The sequence below is a fragment of the Phodopus roborovskii genome, unplaced genomic scaffold (genome assembly GCF_943737965.1).
Source record: "Phodopus roborovskii unplaced genomic scaffold, PHOROB, whole genome shotgun sequence".
NCBI lineage: Eukaryota > Metazoa > Chordata > Mammalia > Rodentia > Cricetidae > Phodopus > Phodopus roborovskii.
Window position 1 is genome coordinate 601196 of NW_026126691.1, and position 20760 is coordinate 621955.

The 20760-nt window shown below is 47.7% G+C and overlaps 1 protein-coding gene across 2 annotated transcripts in view; it reads left to right on the top strand.

The window, feature by feature from the left end:
• LOC127214357 (disks large homolog 5) overlaps positions 1-20760 on the top strand; it is a 104510-nt gene that overhangs the window by 70653 nt on the left and 13097 nt on the right. Inside the window, exons 12-27 of one of the 2 annotated variants that reach the window (XM_051174761.1) lie at positions 489-664; positions 920-1023; positions 5072-5164; positions 6588-7607; positions 8517-8640; positions 8977-9121; positions 10421-10533; positions 11126-11215; positions 11434-11584; positions 14330-14389; positions 14951-15113; positions 15238-15365; positions 15972-16127; positions 17886-18069; positions 18977-19125; positions 19852-20022. In XM_051174761.1, the coding sequence (XP_051030718.1) occupies positions 489-664; positions 920-1023; positions 5072-5164; positions 6588-7607; positions 8517-8640; positions 8977-9121; positions 10421-10533; positions 11126-11215; positions 11434-11584; positions 14330-14389; positions 14951-15113; positions 15238-15365; positions 15972-16127; positions 17886-18069; positions 18977-19125; positions 19852-20022 (3027 nt within the window). The remainder of the gene's footprint in view (positions 1-488; positions 665-919; positions 1024-5071; positions 5165-6587; positions 7608-8516; positions 8641-8976; positions 9122-10420; positions 10534-11125; positions 11216-11433; positions 11585-14329; positions 14390-14950; positions 15114-15237; positions 15366-15971; positions 16128-17885; positions 18070-18976; positions 19126-19851; positions 20023-20760) is intronic. The other variant, XM_051174762.1, reaches the window with a different exon arrangement.

Here is a 20760-nt window from a genome sequence, read left to right on the forward strand (position 1 = left end):
GTCTCCCTGAATCTCCAGATACCAGGGGCATTGTTTTACTACTCTGGGTAGCATAGGGCTCAGGCAGTTGTGATAAAGAGTAGGATGTGGCACAGCCTGCTCATTTCATGACATAGTGGAGATGATAAAATGATACACCACTCAACTTGCCAAGTACTATGTGAGCACACTGTGTCATTTAATCATTCATCTTTGTAATCCTTGGAGGCAGGTGCAGATACTGCCCCACCTTATAGATGAGGACACTAACATGGCAGGGCTAGGTTCCAAGGCTAGGAAGTGGCAGAGTCAGGATTTGAAGCCAAGCTATCTTAACGCCAGCACCTATGAGCTGCACAACTATGTGCTTTGGAGGCAAAAACCTTCATGAGTGTGGATGAAGGGAACCTGCTCACTGCTATCTGAGCCTGTAAATGGGTGTGGTAGTGAAGGGCAGCTACAGGTCCCAGGTTCTGAATGGGTTCCTGCTTGGCCTTGTTCCTCCTCAGGGTCAACGACTGGCTGCTGAGAATCAATGACGTGGACCTCATCAACAAGGACAAGAAGCAGGCCATCAAGGCGCTCCTCAATGGAGAGGGAGCTATCAACATGGTTGTGAGGCGGAGGAAGTCCCTGGGTGGGAAGGTCGTCACTCCTCTGCACATCAACCTTAGTGGACAGAAAGGTAGTAGGCTTGCAGATAAGGCCTGCATTCTCTCTGTTGGGGGGAGGCATGTTGATGGTGTCTTAATATATATAGCCCAGGTGCTCTCCTGGTGGCAGGTCATGAGTCCCTAGTATCCACTCACCAGGCAGGGTGTGATGACTCCCATGGTGGGAGTGTCACAGAGTGGGATTCAGTCCCTTTTATAAATTAAGTCAGCATAATTGGGATGGGACAGCCAGGCCAGGTCATCCAATGCCCTCCTGTGGCTTGCAGACAGTGGCATCAGTTTGGAGAATGGAGTGTATGCTGCTGCTGTGGTACCTGGAAGCCCTGCTGCCAAAGAGGGGTCTCTCGCCGTGGGAGACAGGATTGTTGCGGTGAGTCTCCAGGACCGAGCCAGCTGTATGCTATGCATAGACATTGCACCATGTGGTATTACACTCTGTGAGCATACAAACAAACAAACAAACAAAACAAACAAACAAACAAACAAAACAGAAGCTTTTTCCTCAGGAAAGTGCTGAAATACTACAGCAGTGAATGCTGTAGACAGGAAGAACATTCTAGGAGTGGGGTGAGAATTCATTTCCATTGCTCCCACACACTGATAGCAATGGAGTATTATGTATGCATTCCTCAATGTGTGAATGCCTATAACAGAAAGTTTTCCAAGAATGAGCATCCATGTGATTTTTTTTCTAATTGGGTATGTGTGTTTTGAGAGATCAAGCAGTCCTCTTGCCCCAGAGTCTTTGTGTTGGTTTTAATTTTTTTTTTTTTTTTTAACTGAGCAGTGTGCCTAGTCTTTTAGCTTCTTTTTTCCATTACCAACATAAATCCCGTTTTCTGTGAGTAAAAAAAAACAACAAAACACATAGAGAGTAAAATGTAGTAGTTCCCCTTCTCTCTTGATTCCACTCTTAGAGATTGGCCCCCACATTGGAAGGTGCCTACAGCGCAAACCTCAAATGCTCATGCAAGCCCCTCTGTGTATGTGTTGGCTTCTGGCATTTGTGTTTAAACACAAGAGTGGGATCAACAGTTTACATTCTACACCATGACTTGGCTTTCCAAGTCAGTCTTCATTAATGGCACCTGCCTCAAGAAGTTGGGCTGCTTGGATATGCTTACTTAAAACTGCCTTCTGATGGACATATGTGCTGTTACCATCATCTGCTGTTGTATGAGGGCCTGCAGCGAGCCTCATCTGTAGCATAGCCGCTTCTGGACCCCTTTATCTCTGTACTCAATGAGAAATGTGAGCCTTAGCTAAGTAGCAGGGTTTGTATATGTCAGTCTTCAGACAAACCCGCTGTGGGAAATACATCACATGTGTAGAATTCCAGTTGTACAAAAGGCTTTAGTGACAGCATGTCATATGGTTCTGGACTCATCTGTGGATTCCTACCTGACAGACACCATGATTGATAATTTACTGTGTCTACTTCAGAAATGTTTCAAACATGTCCATTTCTGGTTTTGTTTTACAGCTCATTTAGAGCTATAATATCCTCATTTGTTCACCTTGTATTTTCTCTTTTATTGCATGTCCTATAGGGATTAATGTCTTTGGATCTGCCTGTGGTTCCTTCTAAATTAATATAATTATCAGTCGATGATGTTGGGGATGGAGCCTCAGGTATAAAGTATCATGTGTACATGTTAGCTTTCTACACTGAGCACATCTTCATCCCCCATGTGGCTCCTCAGAGGCATCAGCTTATGCTACTAGCCATTCCATTGTGGGTATCTTTGCACTTACAAGCAGTGCTCAGTGGCTACTAGTAACCCTCTCTGTGGCCTTCCAGAGAGTGCTGTGCAGTAAATTCCTGGGTGGGGCTCCCTGGATCAGAGTGCATAGACATTGAGTGAATACCTACGCTGCTGTGCCTATGTGTTCCATAAGACTCATGAGACATGTCAGCCTCAGTGATGGAAAGAGCTCATCACTGCATATCCTTGCCATTGTTCTTCAGATTTGAGAGCCAATGCTTAGACATAGCGTGGTTACATGGAAATGACAAACTACAAGGAAAACACATTAATTGCCCTTCCCAATATAATTACATCCTGTAGATACTTTCTTTTTAGCTTTAATATGTGGAAGTACTAATGTGTGTGTGTATTCATATGGGTACATTATGTGCAGATGTTCATATGCGTGTGTTCCAGGCATGTGGAGACCAGAGGTCACCTTTGAAAGTTGCTCCTCAAGAATCATCTAATTTTTTAAGAATTGTTTTAAAATTATATCATATGCAGCACTGTGAGGGCACACTGCGATGCCATCAAAATTTGTCATGTCTTCATACAATTGATCATCATGAAATAACAACGCATCATTGTGATAGCACAACTGAGCAGTGTTACGTTGCAGGGTAGAGTACTGTGAAAACACAGTAGAGTGCTATGATATCAGGTTGGAACGTTCTGATGTCACAGAAGAGCTTTAATGTCATATGCAATGCTATGAACCACCAGAAGCACAGTAGAAAGTAACATTATTTACAAATAGAGTGATGGGGGTACCATGTAGTATTTTGTTGGTCTAGTATAGCATTGTGATGTCACACTGAACTGTGGTGTAATGATATAGCATTGTCTTGGCACAATTGAGCATTTTAATATGGCTATGTATTGTATGAGACTTTAAAAAGTACCTTTTATTCTTTGATAATTTCACACATGTATACAATGTATGTTGATCCCCTCCTGATTCCCTTGCCAACTCCCAATAGTTACTGAAGCTGCCATATCATGTTCAGAAGACAGCACTTCACAGAACATCTCCCCTCCTCCCCATCTTATACTCTTTCTGTCCCCTTTTCTGTGTTCTGTGAGCCTTGGGCGGTTGATACAGATGTTTGGTTTAGGGCTGAGCACCCAACTTATTCTCTACACCATGATTAGTTATGAGTCAGTACATTAACCAAAGTCCACTGCAGAAAGAGGCTTTTCTGGCTAAGGTTGGAAGCAGCACAAATCTATAGCTATAAACTTAAGTATTTAGAAGATAGTTTGACTTAGCCATTTAGCAAAACAACTGACTCCAAAGCCATGGGCTTTGACCAGGTTTACAATGTCCCTCCCCTGCAGCAGATTTCAAATTCATTCAGAAAGCATTTGGTTATCTCCATAACCTTCATGCCACTATTACACCACATGTCATGTTGTCCATCCATACAAGATACCTCTATTCAGACTCACATGTATAAACTAGCTTACAGACTAATGGATTTCCATAAGAACTTTTGGGTTAACTTCTCTCCCCTATCTCCTTCTAATTCTCCCTGACCCTTTAATCCCCGTTCTCCTTGGCTTGACTTTTCCAATTAGGCTGTGTTCTTGGCCAGTGAATCTCAGAAACCTGCCTGTATCTGTTTCCTAAGCCCCATATTATCAGTATGTGTCACCATACCAAGCTTTTTACATGGGTTCTGGGCATCAAAGTCACAGGAGTATAGCAAGCATTTCACTAAGTGAATGCTGTCCCCAGTCACTCCCATTTTAAACTTTCAGCTTTGAAAGAATTATAGACTCAAAAGAAGTTGTAAAGATAGTGCAGGGAGACCTTATGTACCATCCATCCTCTATCCTCCATATTAAAACCAGCATGGTGACACTGGTGTGGTATGTATGCCTAGTCGTGGGTGGTGTTATCACAAGTAGTTTTGTATAAATGTTGTAGTCTCTTACAGAACCATTTCTTCATCATACATACATGTTTCCCTTTATAGTTTTCCACCTCTCCCCACCCCACAGTCTCTTACCTAGCACCTAAGTTGTATTTGTATGAATGGCATTGTATAATATGTGAGTCCATCAAAGCTTTATTCACTCAACATGATCCCATGTGAGCCGTCAAAGTGTTCTGTGTCCTGCTAGTTAGTTCTTGTCATTGCCAGGTGTTTCCCTGTAGCTCAGGTGCACAATGGCACAGACAGTCTCTGTTCCATATGCTCTTTTCGAGAAGGTTTGACCGTGTCTGTGAGGGATGAGGATAGATTCCAGGAGAGGGTGTTGATTCTCTTTGACAATGGCAGTGCCTCATTTCATGTGGTATTTTCTGTGTCGCAAAGGCTTCTCATAGCCTTTGTCTCCTTTCCATTCTCCACCTAGCTCCAAGAGGCATATGAATTTTCTGCCCACTCACACATGGAGGAGAGGGCTGCTATCACACAGCAGAGTATCTCACTGGGGTCCCCTGTGTTCTGGTCCCACCCAGCATGATGTTAGGTTTCTGTTCCACTTATCTGACTCCAGGTGCTGCTGGGGAGGCTTTTCCTTTCCTTTCTAACCCCTGAGTTTGGCTTCTTATATAAACAGTTCCAGGATTGGCAGGTGGGCCTAGCCCCTGGCCTGTCAGCCTGGGAGCACTGAGGCCACCCCATCGATAGGCCTGACCAGTTCTCTCTTTGGCTCTAGATCAATGGTATTGCACTGGACAATAAGTCTCTGAATGAATGTGAATCTCTGCTGCGGAGCTGTCAAGACTCCCTGACCCTCTCCCTCCTGAAGGTGGGCACTGGGCACTTCCACTACTGTTGGGAGGGTGAGAAGAGCTTCAGCTCCATGTACCTGAGCTGTTTCTAAAGGGCACCAGGATTGTTGGGGAAATATATTGAAAATGCAGGGTATAGGAAGCTTGAGTAGATATAAGTTGAAAAACAGGGCTGTAGAGAATAGTCAGTCTGCACTGGACAATCTGATGGCCCTACATATGGTTAGCTTTCTTAGGCCTGGCAGTGGCCTTGGAGTTGAGATGATAATGGGCATATGTGGTGGTACATTTGGAAGTTCTTAGCTGTGGAAATACCAACATATGTGTGTGTGTGTGTGTGTGTGTGTGTGTGTGTGTGTGTGTGTGACTTTCCAGTGTTCTTCATTGTCAGCATTGGCAAAAGCAATAAAAGAGTATCTGGTAAAAATCTTTGAATCTGGCGAGTGGGTACTTTTAGATCAACTGTTCTACATAGTTGAAAATGTTAATTATAGAAATTTAGGTAAATGGGTACAGCTAGTTCACTAGAAGGTGTTTTCCAAGTTACTTTCTTTAAATTAATCGATGTTGAGGGACTGTTTTAGGTCTATAGAACATCTGGACTGGCAGATTGTTCTCATATGTCCCCTCATGTGAGTTCTCCAGCCTAAGTTTCCCCTTGCATTTGTATGGTACATTTGGAACAAATTGATGAGCCATCACTGCTGCATAGCTTAATGGGGGTTCACTGTTGATACTGTGTTTTCTATGAGTGTGGACAAATACATGCTAACATGTGGTCATCATTAAAGTACTCTACAGATAGTGTCACTGCCCTAAAAATTCCGTGTCCTGCTTGGTCATTTCTAATTCTCCTTGAGCCTCCAAGAATCACCAATCCTTTTACTGTCTCCAGACAGACATCATGTAGCTGGAGCCCCTTCTTACATAGGCTTGCTTGCTCACAAAGTTCTTTCTGTGTCTTTTTGTGGCATATGAGCTCACCATTTAGGCCTGGTTAGTTTCCTGTTGCCTGGGTTGCCATGAATAATTTACTTTTATGTTTAGTGATTCTTACACAGTGTGTGGGTGGCTCAGATAGTGTTCAAAGTTGACAGGATTTTATTGCTCTTATAAGTTCTACATAGCCAGGCTCATGAGAGAACTTCACCATTAGACAGTAATATGTACATGCATCTATGTTTGTCCAGTGTGTGTGTGTGTGTGTGTGTGTGTGTATGTGTGTGTGTGTATCTTGGGGAGCTCTAGCCATCCAGTGTATGTGTGTTTGTGTGTGTGTGTGTGTGTGTGTGTGTGTGTGTGTGTGTGTGTGTGTGTGTGTATCTTGGGGAGCTCTATCCATCCCTTTCTATCACTCCATTCTGGGGACAGTTTCCAATGGCAATTGTAAGCAATGGCATCTCACCTTCTCATTTTCACCCCTCTGCTTCCCTGGCTCAGGTATTTCCCCAGAGCTCCTCATGGAGTGGGCAGAACATCTTTGAAAATATCAAGGACTCAGATAAGATGCTGAGTTGTCGAGCCCATGGCCCAGAGGTCCAGGCACATAACAAACGGAACTTATTACAGCACAATAACTCCACGCAGACAGACATCTTCTACGCAGATCGACTGGAAGACAGGAAGGAGCTGGGTCCCCCTGGAGGCAGTAGTTCTTTTTTGCACAAGCCATTTCCTGGAGCCTCCTCCCCAGCCTCCCCGCAGGCCTGTCCTAGCACCTCTGAGCGTAGTCTGAACTCATTCCGCTCTGATGCCTCTGCCGAATGTGGCTATGGGCTGCTGGACGTGCAGAGCCAGCGGCCACTGCTGTCTTTTGAGACTGAGGTGGTCCCCTGTGGAATAGTAGAGGCTCCCCTGGACAAGGTAGATCCTGATGGCTCCAACACTGGTGGGACCTGGCCCAAGGCTGTGCTTGGTTCTACATCAGGGCCTGAGAAGCTCTCCGTGTACAAGAAGCCCAAGCAAAGGAAGTCTATCTTTGACCCAAATACTTTCAAGCGCCCACAGACACCCCCCAAAATAGACTACCTGCTTCCAGGCTCTGGGCTTGCTCACTCCCCCCAGCCCTCCAAGAGGGTAGGATCCCTGACACCCCCGAAGCCCCCCAAGAGAAGTGACTCTATCAAGTTCCAACACAGGCTGGAGACCAGTTCTGAGTCAGAAGCCACTTTGGTGGGCAGCTCACCTTCCACCAGCCCTCTGAGTGCCCCACCCCCCAACATGGACCCTGGGGAACCCATGCATGCTTCACCCACTCGCAAGGCCAGGGTCCGCATCGCCTCCAGTTACCACTCTGAAGGGGATGGAGACACCTCCTACCTGCCCGCCAAAAAGTCCTGTGATGAGGACCCCACCTCCCAGAAAGTGGACGAGCTAGGGCAGAAGCGGCGCCGACCAAAGTCTGCCCCTAGTTTTCGGCCCAAGATCTCTCCAGTAGTGATCCCTGCTCAGTGCCTAGAGGTAGAGGTTGGCCTGGGGCTGGACCAGCTGGGGTGGGAGTCTGCAAAGTATCCTTGCACAGTTTCCCAGGCTTGTACAGAGCTGGTGCCTTTGCCGGTGATGTGTACCTACAAGAGTGGATAGAGTGACAGGTGGATGGCAGTTAGCAACAGTCCCATATAGGAGATGGGAAAAGGTCGTGGGACATGCACGGTAATGGAAAGTGACACCATAGAATACTTAACCAAGAATAATGTTTGCATCGCTTGTTAAACAAGTTTTTGAGCTTAAAAAAAAAAAAAGTGACAGATTTGCAGATTTGCTCAAGAAAGTTTGTGGGAAATGAGTTGAGTGGTACACTGAAGTTGGCTGTAGGACAGACTAGCTGTGTGCTGAAGTTTCCAGAAGGGAAGAGTGCTGAAAAGTGAAACTCCTAGAACATGGTTCACACTGCTCACTGTGCATCCTGTTGTAGGCATGTCTTCTCATCTTCCACTCCCATGTAGCTAAAACAACAACAAAGCTAGGCAGTGGTTACATGCACCTTTAATCCCAGTGCTTAGGAGGCAGAGGCAGGTAGATCTCCTTGAGTTCAAGGCCAGCCTGGTCTTCAGAATAAGTTCTAGGACAGACAAGACTACACAGAAACTCTGTCTCAGAAAAGAAAGAAAGAAAGAAAGAAAGAAAGAAAGAAAGAAAGAAAGAAAGAAAGAAAGAAAGAGAAAGAAAGAAAGAAAGAAAGAAAAGGGGAAGGGAAGGGAAAGAAGGTAGGTTCTTTCTCTGTACTTATGATGAGTTTGTACAGGAAGCCTTTTGCTTACAGGTGCCAGGCAATGTGATACTCTCCCACTGGTCACTCCTTAGCCTAAGTTTGCAGTCATACTGAATATTCGCTTTCCCCAGAAGACACTCTTCCCTTTGATTCTGCAGGACCAGGAGTGCATTCCAACCAGTGGAGAGCTCTCTCCAGAAGTTCAGGAATGGTCCCCGTATTCACCAGGCCATGCTAGCCGACATGGCAACCCCCCACTCTACCCCAGCCGGCCATCTGTGGGTAAGCTATTGGTATAGGAGTTGTGGCCTCACAGGGATGTCCAGCCTTTGGGGAAGAGGGGACATTGTCACCTGTATTTAACCTGTAATTGCTCCCCTTTCTGTATTATTAGCCCCATCTCTGTTGGATGTGTTCTTTGCTCATTGCTATGGATCATTCCTTCTTATGATTGGGAAAAGACCTCTAGTCAAAACCTATGGCAAATTGGTGGCTAAAAGTGTCTACCTAGAATCTTTCCCTTAAGACAGAGACTGCCTGGTGTTGGCAGGAGGGTGTGCTCCGGTCCAGGGCCATCTAGGTGTTTTGGAACCCTGTTCTGATCCAGCTCATTTCTAGGCACTGTTCCACGGAGTATGACTCCCAGCACCACTGTGAGCTCCATTCTGCGTAACCCCATCTATACTGTGCGCAGTCACAGGGTGGTTCCCTGTGGCTCTCCACCCGTGTCCCGTGATGCTGGCCCCCAGGGCTTGTCTCCCAGGTATGCCAGGGTGCTTCCATTTTGCTATGGACCAGCTAGCTGTCCAGGCTACCGGTTGGAGAGTTAACTGCAGCCTGTGGACAGAAAGGCCTCTTGGCTAGTTGGGAAAGGTTTGAGGGAGCAGTGCAGGGCTGAGAGAAGGCTGTGTGAGCTCACTATGGTTTTCAGAGGATAGTGATGGCAGGTCCCATGCTAGTGATAAAATTTCAGTAGAGAAGTTTTCCTGGCTAGGTAGAATACCACTTAATATATTGAAAAAGAAACCTGAAATTAAGGGGGGAAAGGGTGGAGTCAGGATCACCTTTATTCATTCATTTGGCAAATTTTTGATGAGCACCTACCGTCTGGATGGCTGTTCTGGCTTCAAGGGTAGACAGTGGTAAACTTGAAAGGCCCCATTCATGGGGCTTTGTATTCAGTGCAGGAGTGCAGACATATGAGAGTGAGACAGTGATAACATGTGGGACTGAGTGGCCCTGAGTCAAGAGAAATGGAGACAATTGGGCTGTGATCGATCGGAAAGAGGGTGCTTAGGCAACTGAGTGCTTGCAGAAGGTACCATGGCATGAGAGCAACTGTTGTAAGTAGAACAATAAAGACCAGCTATAGGAGCTGGGATGTAGCTCAGTAATAGAACACCTTCCTATGTGCTCAAGGCCCTGGGTTTCCCTCAGGATGAAATAAAGCAACAGTACAAAATTTTGGGAGGAGCCTCTGGAAGGAGGTCTGCAGGGCCGAGGGCTGTGTGTCTGGAAACATAGGGGCAGCTTGGCAGCGGGCAGTGCATCAGGGATGTCCAGACTAGGACACAAACTGAAAGACTATCAGGGAGACCACTGGGGAGTTTTAAGCAGGGAAGAGATGTCAGCATTACACAACCTAATCCACCTTGTTGGGACTGACTGCAGGCCAGCCAGATGCGGGCAGTTCCTGGGTACTGTCCACTAGGTCCAGCTTCCTGGGCTTGCTGTCCTGCGTGACACCACTCTCTCCAGGACCCCCAGTACACATCCAGCTTCCCAACACCACCCAGGCCATTTTCCTAGGCCTGTACAAGGCAGAGCCTTGTTTCCCCCATCATCCAACTCTAGTCTGACCCTTGTGTGCTCCCTCTGCTGCCTATAGGTCCTTAATAGATATCATCTATGAGAAGTGACTAGGGTCAGTCTGCTATCCTAGGCAAATAGCAAGGGCACCTCACTGTCTTAGGGAGTCCAGGCTGCTTACTATATTTCCCCTTTGGTTATATCTGGTCTTAGTCCTTCTCTAGGGCCCCTCACCTCTCTGATTCACTCACAGTGTCCAGCACCAGGGACGCCTCAGCCTGGACCTGAGTCACAGATCCTGCAGTGACTACTCTGACATGAGAACCTCCCAGGGTTCCAACTCCCTGCCCTCCAGTGCCCGTCTTGGTAACTACCACTGGTGCTTGCACTTAATAACCAGGTGTCTGGGTGGGCTGCCCAAGTGACTCCTTTCCCTCCAAAGGCTGAGCTCAGCTCCCTGCCCTGAATGGCTGCTCTCTTGTGACCCATCACCTTCGGCCTCCAGGCTCTGCAATGGTTGCATGGTTGTTTCAGGTGACCTCTTGGTTGGAGTCTTGTTTCCTGACCCTGAGTTAGTCCATTCTGGGTGTCCTGTATGGATACACAGCTGCGGGAAATCTAATTCTGAGGGGAGTGTCGTATTGCCTGGTAACAAGACCCTGAGAGAAGTCTTCAGGGCTTCAGAGACAAGATGAAGTATCTGCTGCAGCAGTTAGGTTACTGTTGCATTTGGGGGCTTGAAGCAAGGCATATGCTCCTGCTCTAGAACATTCTAGCCTACTAAGTCCCTTTTAGCATGAGGAGCAACTGATTGCTTCTCTGTCATTCTCCACTGACCATTTCCCTCAGGGTTATCTAGCAGGCTTTCTGTGTTACTGCATTGACTGCTGAGAGGTGGTAAGGACTGAGGACTCTTGAGTCATGAGGCCTGATACTGTGTCTCCTCCTGAAACAACAGGGTCTTCCAGTAACCTGCAGTTCAAGGCAGAGCGGATTAAGATCCCATTAACACCCAGATATCCCCGGTCTGTCATGGGCTCTGACAGAGGTAAGAACTGGGTGTTCTTTCCTGTGGCTACTTCCTTAGGTCCCCACTAGTCATCTCAGTGGGCTGATGAAGGTTGGCAGATCCTATCCCTTATCTGTTGCTGTGAGGATAGGAGGCAATGTGGAGGCCACCATCAAGGCCCAGGTCATAGGGTAAGATCCACACAGCCCTCATCTAGATGGCAGATCCATTCATGTCAACCTCTTCTCTCCTGACAGGTTCATTGTCACATTCTGAATGTAGCACTCCTCCCCGGTCCCCACTGAACGTCGATACCTTGTCCTCTTGTAGCCAGCCTCAGACCTCAGCCTCCACATTGCCCAGAATTGCTGTCAACCCTACTTCCCATGGGGAGAGGAGAAAGGACAGGTAAGTGTAATGCATACCTCTGGCTGGGGCAACCCAAGGTACTTCATGTCTGCTCTGGCGATGGTGCAATCCAGAGAACATGAGGCATACTGCCATAATAGTCAGAGCAGGTCAGGTATAGATAGCAGGGACAGAGCACTGTGGGCCCTGTAAGCATGATGATGCTAGAGATGGCCTGGTGGTGACAGGGACATTGGGGTACTACTTCTGGCTTACCAGGCCCATTTATACATGCTGTTATAAAAATCTCAGTTGCATATGTGTTCATATAGTCATCTCCATTTTATAAGAGTAGACTTTATACAATCCAGCTAAGTGAGTTTTATGGATGCAGACAGTGACTGGCCTAACCTAGCTAGAACCAGGATTTATTCTTACCCCTTCATCTTTGGCCCCAAGTATAGTTCACTGCTATATTTCTTGCTTCTTTTGCTCTACCCTAAATTGTTGTGTTTTTTTCTTTTGAGAAATGAAATGTATCTAGTCAAGCAGATTTCTGTGAGTGTCAAGACAGCCAAAGCTACATAGTGAGGTCCTGCCTCAAAAAACCTCAACAAATAAATAAATTAGACCAGATATAACCAAAGGGGAAATATAGTAAGCAGCCTGGACTCCCTAAGGCAGTGAGGTGCCCTTGCTATTTGCCTAGGATAGCAGACTGACCCTAGTCACTTCTCATAGATGATGTCTATTAAGGACCTACAGGCAGCAGAGGGAGCACACAAGGGTCATATCAAATTCACATTTGATATGAAAATCTGAACTTGTAAGAAAAGAAACCCAGTAAGTAGTAACCTGAGTGCTCAGGGGAGCGAATGTATCTAATCCCCGAGCCCTGCGCCAGGGCATCGGCCACAGGACCTAGGGCAGTGTTCAAGGGTCCTTTCTGGGTAACACATATGGGAGTGTGGAGGGGTGGCTTTGCTCAGCTCTGGCTCTTGCTTCTCCAAATAGAGTGTGTCCTCAGAGGTAAAAAGGGTCTTGTCCCATGAGTCACACAAGCTATCAGCTTTCTGCTTTGGGAGAGAGCCAGGTATGGGTGACTCCTACCCTGATGGGGCTTACAGTTCCGTTAGAGATTAATTCAGCCTACGTGATCTGAGCAACAACTCCCCAATTAAAGGTAATCTCCGTTCCAGAACCTGGAGTTCCCCATCATATAGTCATGAGAGAAAACCTGGAAAGTGGAAAAAGTCAAAAGGGGCAAAAAGCCACAAGCACATGCAGTCAGTTCAGACATCCAGTTGCTGTTCACCTTTGCTACACACAGTAGTGATGTCAATGTTTGTTTTAGTGTCATGCCATATACACAACACAGCTCCTTTATCAACTATGATATTATTAATTAAACTTAATAAACTTGATTTACAAAGGAACTGAGAAAACTTTTGTGATAGTGTTAACAAAAAAACAAAAACCATGAGGTCACTGAGAAGATGGAAGAAGCAGAGGCCTGTCCTCCCTTCAGGTGCCTTTGCTCACACTCTTCCTCATACTCTCTGTAGGAGCCTGCCCATGCATAGATACTGACATGAACTAAAAAATTAAAAATACTGACATGATCATGTATATAGCTCACTGAAAGGGCAATTACTTTTCTTTGTGACTCATAGGGTTATTTGGAAGTGTGTGTCTGTATGTTTGCATGTTTGTGTGTGTTGGGTATGTGCATATGAGTGCAGGTGCCCTTGGAGGTCAGAAGGGGGCATGAGATCCCATGGCACTGAAGTTACAGGTAGTTGTGAGTGACCCTATGTGGGTGCTGACAACTGAACTCAGGTCCTGAAAGAGTAACACACACCTGTAACTGTGGAGTTATCTCTCCAGCCCCAGCTTCCTGGCTTTTGTGTGACATTGTTAGACTTGGTCACCCTCTTTTGTATTGATCTGACCATGCTATGAAAGGTGGACAGAGGAAAGGTCGGCCACTGGAAGAGGAGAAATTTGAAATGGAAACCTGGCCTCCTCCTCTGCGTGACTTTACTGTTCCACCTTCTTGGGCTAGGCTATGAGGGTAGTCCTTAGATGGCTATCTGGCAAGGGATGCCCTGACACTCTAATGTGTTTTCAGTGGCAGAATTGACTGTGTACAGGGGCTAGAAGGTTAAGGAGGAATTGTGGAGGAGTGGGTTTGGGAAGTGAAGCCACCTGGTGGTTTGGGGAGGGGAAGGCACAAATCAGAACAATTTAGGAATTTCATGGGACAGGGAGATGGCTCAGCAAAGGCACTTGCTGCTAGGTCTGGTGGCCTGAGTTTGATCTCCTAGACCTATATGGTGGAAGGAGAGAACTGACCCCACCTTACCCTACAGATTGTCTTCCTAGCCCCTCCTATGCACCATGGCATCCACATGTATGCCTGCACATCTGGTCACACTGAGTAAATAAATAAATGTAAAGATAAAATCTTTTTAAAATGGGGGGGGGGATTTTACTCTGCTATTCCAAGGTGCAGCCGTGGGATCCAGATTGAGGTCTTCTAATGTTGTGGGTGTTCTATTTGTCTCACAGTAGTAAAAGGAGCAGGTGTCTCAGGCCATTCACAATCTGAAACTTCCCATGGGCTTTGGAGGGGACCCTTCCTCAGCCTTTGACTGAGACCAAGGGGCCCTGGGCCGGTGAAGTTGTCCCTAGGGAGAGGGCTTGGCTGAGTCCTGGGTCTTTTGTCTGTTCCAGCATGTGTTCCTTCTCTGAGTGCCCCTTCTCACCTAACCTTTCTCCATCGATGTATCTCTTTCACCACAGATCCCTTCTGAGGCTGCCCGTGGCCATTAGGCCCAGGTCCTCCTCACTGAGGAGTCTGAGGTTGGCCTGACATGAGGCTCTCACATCCTTTCACGCTCTTGGATATGGGGGACAGCTCCCTGGCCAGTAAATGCATGGGCACATCCTTGCTCCATCAGTCCCTCAGCTCTCTTCTCATGGCTTATAGCTGCTTCATTTTCACCCTAGGGGCCCATAAATATAAGAACTAGATAGTCATATCATCTTTGGGGTGTGTGGGGGGGAAGACTATAATTGCAGTCATCTCTTTTTGCCAGTGGGTGTCTTCAGAACCCTCACCATGCTATAGATAATCATAATGCATATCCTGAGATGATTCTTTCATCAAATAAAAATGTGTGTGTGTGTATTATGAACCATTCTCTGTCTTTTCCATGTTTGTTTGGATGTCCTGTGTTTGTATTGCATGAAATTTCAGGAATGTGTTCCTTTGTTCAAAGTCTGTTTGCCATCTCCCATCATTATCAGAATACCTGAACTCTGGTCCTTCCTTCACACTGCTGACTGCATGCCCAATCTCAGCCTCCCAGTTCTTCTGTCCCTTTGGGTCTGAGTCCCTGAAATCTTTGGCTCTTTCTCCAGGCCTTACTTGGAGGAGCCACGACACGTGAAGGTGCAGAAAGGTTCAGAGCCTCTGGGAATCTCCATCGTGAGTGGAGAGAAAGGTGGTATCTATGTCTCCAAGGTGACCACAGGGAGCATCGCCCATCAGGCTGGCCTTGAGTATGGGGACCAGTTACTTGAGGTAAGAGTAAGTGGTCCTTCCTGCCTTCCTTCTCTCCTCCTTCTCTACGAAGTAGTGTTCCCAAGTCCGTGCTCACTGCCTCAGTCATTGCCCATCACTGAGTCTACTCTGGGCATCTTTACAGTTCAATGGCATAAACCTGAGGAGTGCCACCGAGCAACAGGCCCGGCTAATCATCGGACAGCAGTGCGATACCATCACCATCCTGGCCCAGTACAACCCACACATTCACCAGCTCAACAGCCACTCTCGCTCCAGGTGAGCTTCCAGGGGCTGCCTAGGCTAGGGTGCAGAGATAGATGCCACAGGGGATTACGTACCTGGGGCCAGTTCCAAATTTTTGAGATTCTTCTTACAGTATGGGAAGATGAATCACCTTGAATTTGGGGCAAGGGGTTTCCGGAGAGTGGATGTCTCCTCCTGGAACATGTAGAGAACAAGGGTAGGGGAGCTGCGCTAACCAAAGTCTCAACCTGCCAAGGGATTCATGCTCAGAGGTTGACTCTGTGTGAGCAAACACTGGACACCTGCCCGTACCTACCCCTGCCTGAACTGTGGGTCCCAGAGTAGATGGTGGGGGTGCTACACATCCTTTAGAGCCACCACACATGGCTTGGCAGAGCATAAAAGCAGATGAGAAGGGAAAGTGACTTTGCGTGCCCTCTAGGCTGGACACCTTTGGAGAGGATCCCTGGCCTAGAGGCAGGCAGACCCTATGGGGCAGGTGGCCCAAGTCTAGACTCCTCATGTGTCTGCCTTTCTAGAAACCGAGTTCCCTATTCACAGTCTGGGCCTATTGCCACTGCAAGTGAGGTGGATCTGGCAGCTTGAATGCATAGTATTCCTTCTGTTTTCTACCTCCAGCTCCCACCTGGACCCTGCCGCCAACCCCCACTGTGCTCTCCAAGGCAGCAGTGCTGTAACCCCCGAACATCCCTCTGTCATTGACCCACTGATGGAACAGGATGAAGACCCTGGCACTCCCCCAGCCAAGCAGAGCACACCCAGCTCCAGGTCAGCATAGGCATGCTGTGGGTCTCCATGCCCAGCTGCTCCAGTGGGACAGAGCTCAGGCCAGGCCTATCTTTTTCCTTCCTTCTCCCCTTCTCTCCTTGCTTGTGTTGCTTTCCCTCTTCTGTCTTTCCTTCTCCCCTTCTGTCTCCAGACTGCCCACCTTTATCAGCCAGGAAGGTCCTGGAACTCTGACCAGCTGCAGCAATGTTGAGGTTAGGCTGGGGCCCTGGCAAGTGTGGTGAGTTGCAGTGCTGTGGTGAGAGCAGGCAGCCACGGACGAGCTCTGTGTCAGGGAGAGTGGTCAGCCATGAACCTCCAGGAGCGAGCAGCATCAGGAGCAGGAAGTGTTTTTACTGGAGCCTTGTGCCACCCTAGACTAGAATCACCACAGCTCCAGACAAAGTCCCAGTGTCATGCAGTTTGAGGCAACTCTGCTGGGAGATCACTCCTGCTGGGACTCACCTGAGGGCAGATTGTCACCAGGGGTGGTCTTCCTTTGTATGCCTTTCATGGTCTACATGGGTGTCTGCCTTCCTCACTGTGTGTGTTCCCAGCTTCTTTTTCTTTTTTCGTTAATTTATTTTGCACCCTGTTCTCAGTCTCCCCTCCCTCCTCTCCTCCCCCACCACCCCAACCCTCCCCTCATCCATATTTGCTCAGAAAGGGAAGGCCTCCCGTGGGCATCAGCAAAGCATGGCATTTCAAGCTGCCATAAGAGAAGCTCCTCACCCTGTATTTAGGATGGGCAAAACAATCCAGCATGAGGATTAGACTAGAGCCAGTTAAAGCACCAGGGACAGCCCTTTTCCCATTGCCTGGAGTTCCACCAATAGACCAAGCTACACAACTGTCACATATATGCAGAGGGCCTAGGTGGGTTCTGTGCAGACTGCCTGGTTTTTGGTTCAGATCCTGTATTTCTGTGGGTTTTCCTCCGATGTCCCTAACCCTCCTGGCTCCTACAGTCCCTCCTTCTTCTGCTCAGATCAATGTTTGGCCTGTGGGTTTCTGAATCTGCCTCCATCAGTCATTGAATGAAAGCTCTCCACTAACAGCCTAGGTGGTCACTAACCTGGTCACAGGGGATAGCCACTGCTGCCTGGAGTCTTGGTTAGGGCCATCCTTGTGGAAGTTTCTTTTGCATCAGGCTTCTATCCAAGCCCCCCTTTCCAGTCATCTCTCTCAGGACTCTCCCCCTCTGCCAACTCTCTAACCTGATCACTTAAGTTCCCATGCCCATCCACCTCCAGTCTAACCAGGAGATCTCCTCTATTTCCCCTTCCCAGGGAGATACAAGCATCCTCGTTGGGCCCTCTTTGTTACCCAGTCTCTCTTGTCTGTGGATTGTAGCATGGTTATCCTTCAGTTCTTGATGGCAAGAATCCCTACATGAGTTGACATAGAAACTTCTTGGGTGTTCCCTGAGTGAGCTGCCTGTCTCTAAACAGCAAGGCCAAGGCAGGCATGCTCAATCAGGGAGAGATACCTCCTCAGGCACCCAGTGACAGCTGGGCCAGAGGCATGGGTGTTGCCCTTAGCTCTGTCCCTTGCTGGCTTTCTTGTTTTCTATCTGAATGATTTGTTGCCCTCTTTCTGTTCACATGGCCATCCTCAGCCCCTCACCCTGTACTGAGGAGAGCTGTGACCAGCTGACCCAAACCTGCAAACCAAGCAGGCAGGGCACCAGTCATGGCCCTCTTCACTTATGCCCGCCTCTCTCCTTGCACATGTTAAAGACTTCATTTTTCTTCTCAAAAGGATTGTGGGAGATAACAGCAAGAAGTCTCCTGAATCCCGCATCGTTTTCATCAAGAAATCCCAGTTGGATCTGGGGGTGCACTTGTGTGGTGGGAACCTGCATGGGGTGTTTGTGGCTGAGGTGGAAGATGACAGTCCTGCCAAGGGTCCTGATGGCCTTGTGCCTGGGGACCTCATCCTTGAGGTGAGTCCTGGCACTGTGTGTGCCAGGTCATGTTCATGTGTTATCATCTCGTGTCCTCTTTCATGACACAGGAGATGGAATTTCACATCACCCAGCAACTTACCAAGGAGGGTTATTCATCTTGTAAATGAAGGATACTACCAAGCCTCTAGTTGTTGAGGTGGGCTATTGAGGCAACCCAAAGGCTTAACCTGGGCTCTGATCCTGAACAGTCAGAAGGAGGGGACCAGTCTCATGAGCCATAGGTCTCTAGGCTGACTTTCTTTCTCACTCTCTGGGTCTCCCAACCCATGGAGGAGATGGCACATAGATGACTGTCCTACTTAGGGTAACACCATGACCAAAACAACTTTGGGAGGAAAGCGTTTATTTCAGTTTACACTTCCAGGTAACAGTCCATTACTGAGGGAAGTCAGGCCAGGAACCTGGAGGCAGGAACTGGTTCAGAGGCCATGGAGTAGTACTGCTTATTGGCTTGCTCTCTGTGGCCTGCTCAGACTGCTTTCTTATAGACTCTAGGATCAGCAGCCCAGGGGTGGCCCTACCCACAATATACTGGGCTCTCCCCCATCAATCACTAATTAAGAAAATGTTCTATAGGCTTACCTACATCTCAGTCTTATAGGGTATTTTCTCAATTGGGATTCCCTTCTCTCAGATGACTCTAGCCCATGTCAAATTGACATAAAATTAGCCTGAACAATGGCAAATAGATGATTTCATAAGCAAAAAGTAGAGCTCTTCATTGCTAGCCAGGAAGTTGTATAGGGCATAGGCACTGGGGAGACCAAGATCTGTAGAGAAGAGGCAGGCAGAGTCTAAGACCAGGCACCATCCTGGAACCTTCTGAGTACCAAAGCTATCCCTGCCACTGTCTTTCTGACCCTGGCACTCTTTCCCTGGTCAGTATGGCAACCTGGATGTACGCAGCAGGACAGTGGAGGATGTCTATGTGGAGATGTTGAAGCCTAAGGATAATATCCGCCTGAAGGTGCAGTACCGCCATGAGGAGTTCACCAGAGTCAAGGGCCTGCCTGGTGACAGCTTCTACATCAGGTGCCAGCAGTAAGGGTTAGGGCCAGGGGATGGGCTCTCTGTGGAAAATTCATGGATTCCCTGGACTGTTTGCCCTAAGGGCTCAGGCCATTATTAGCATTCCTTTTGCCTATGGGAGATGCTTCTGTGTGTGTGTGGGTGTGTGGTGGTGGTAGTGGTGGTGGTTTTGGGAGTCAAGACTGCAGGAATTTTGGGACCTGGAGCCTGTGTTCTTCATGTGGTCTGTCCTGAGTCTCACAAAGCCCCCTGCAGTGTGCATGAATCTCAGGTTCTTATGGTGCCTGGAAGTCCTGTGGGGATGGCATCAGGTATCTTTCATGAGTGGTTCAGGTGTCCTGTCATGTCCTCCATGACCTGAGACCACAGACTAGATGAAAACATGCATGGGTAATACTTAACCATTCTGCATGTGGGAAGTGATATGTTTCCTTCTATGAGAGGTGCCAGTCTGCAGGGAGTAGCAGCTTTGATCTCCAAGTGGGTAGAAAATGTCTGTTTGAAAGGGCAGGGTACAGGAAGTCATTCTTCAGTGAAGATGAACCCTTAATGTAAGAAAGGAGAGGTGATATCTCTATCCCACTCTGTAAAGTGTCGGGGGGGGGGGCTCTTCAGGATGCCCCCAAGTCCTTTTCCATGGTATCTGGAGACAAGACAGACAGCTGCCTCAAGAGATGGGTGTGTGCTGTGGCCTCCTCCTCAACTTGTGTCATCTGTCCCATGGTCCAGGGCCCTGTATGACCGTCTGGCCGAGGTAGAGCCTGAACTGAGTTTTAAGAAAGATGACATCCTGTATGTGGATGACACATTGCCCCAGGGCATGTTTGGGTCCTGGATGGCTTGGCAACTGGATGAGAATGCCCAGAAGATTCAGCGTGGGCAGATTCCCAGCAAATATGTGTAAGTCTTCTCCATCTCCAGGCAGGGACCACATGGGCCACCATTGTGGTGTGGGACCTCACAGAGTGACATTGGCCTTGGCTGCTGGGGGACTGACTCCTTTGGGAACTGCAGCTTCAACATTGTACATGTAGCCCAGATCATTGTCCAGAAAGCTGCTCCTAGATAAATGAGCCAATGCATAGAAGTACCACGGCAAGTCAGGATATATAACTGGCCAAAACAGTCATGAAGCGGTAATTCCCTTACCAGATTAGTTCTCCCAATGATGCCAGGGCATGTATATTGACAGAAATGTGCAACTATCGCCACCATTATTTTATTTACTGGTTGATTGAGATAGGGTCTCATGTAGCCCAGGCTGACCTCAGAGTACAGATTCTCCTGCCTCCATCTCTTGAGTCTTCAAATCATGGGCATGTGCCACAACACCCGACTGAACTCAGAGCCTTGAACATACTAGACAAGCACTTTACCAACCGGACTGCATTCACAGCTCCTGCATAGTTAATTTTAAAGCATGTTTATCACCTCTGAAAGAAACCCAGTTAGCTATTACCCTGTGTCTGTATTCTTTCACTGTAACAAAATACTTGAGGCTGATAAATTCACAGGAAAAAGCGTTATTTATCTCCCAGTTCTGGAGACTGAAAATGTGAAGTCAGGTGACCTCATCTGTTTATCATCTGATGAAGACCTCATTGGCCACTTCACAATATGGTCAGGAAGCAGAGGGGA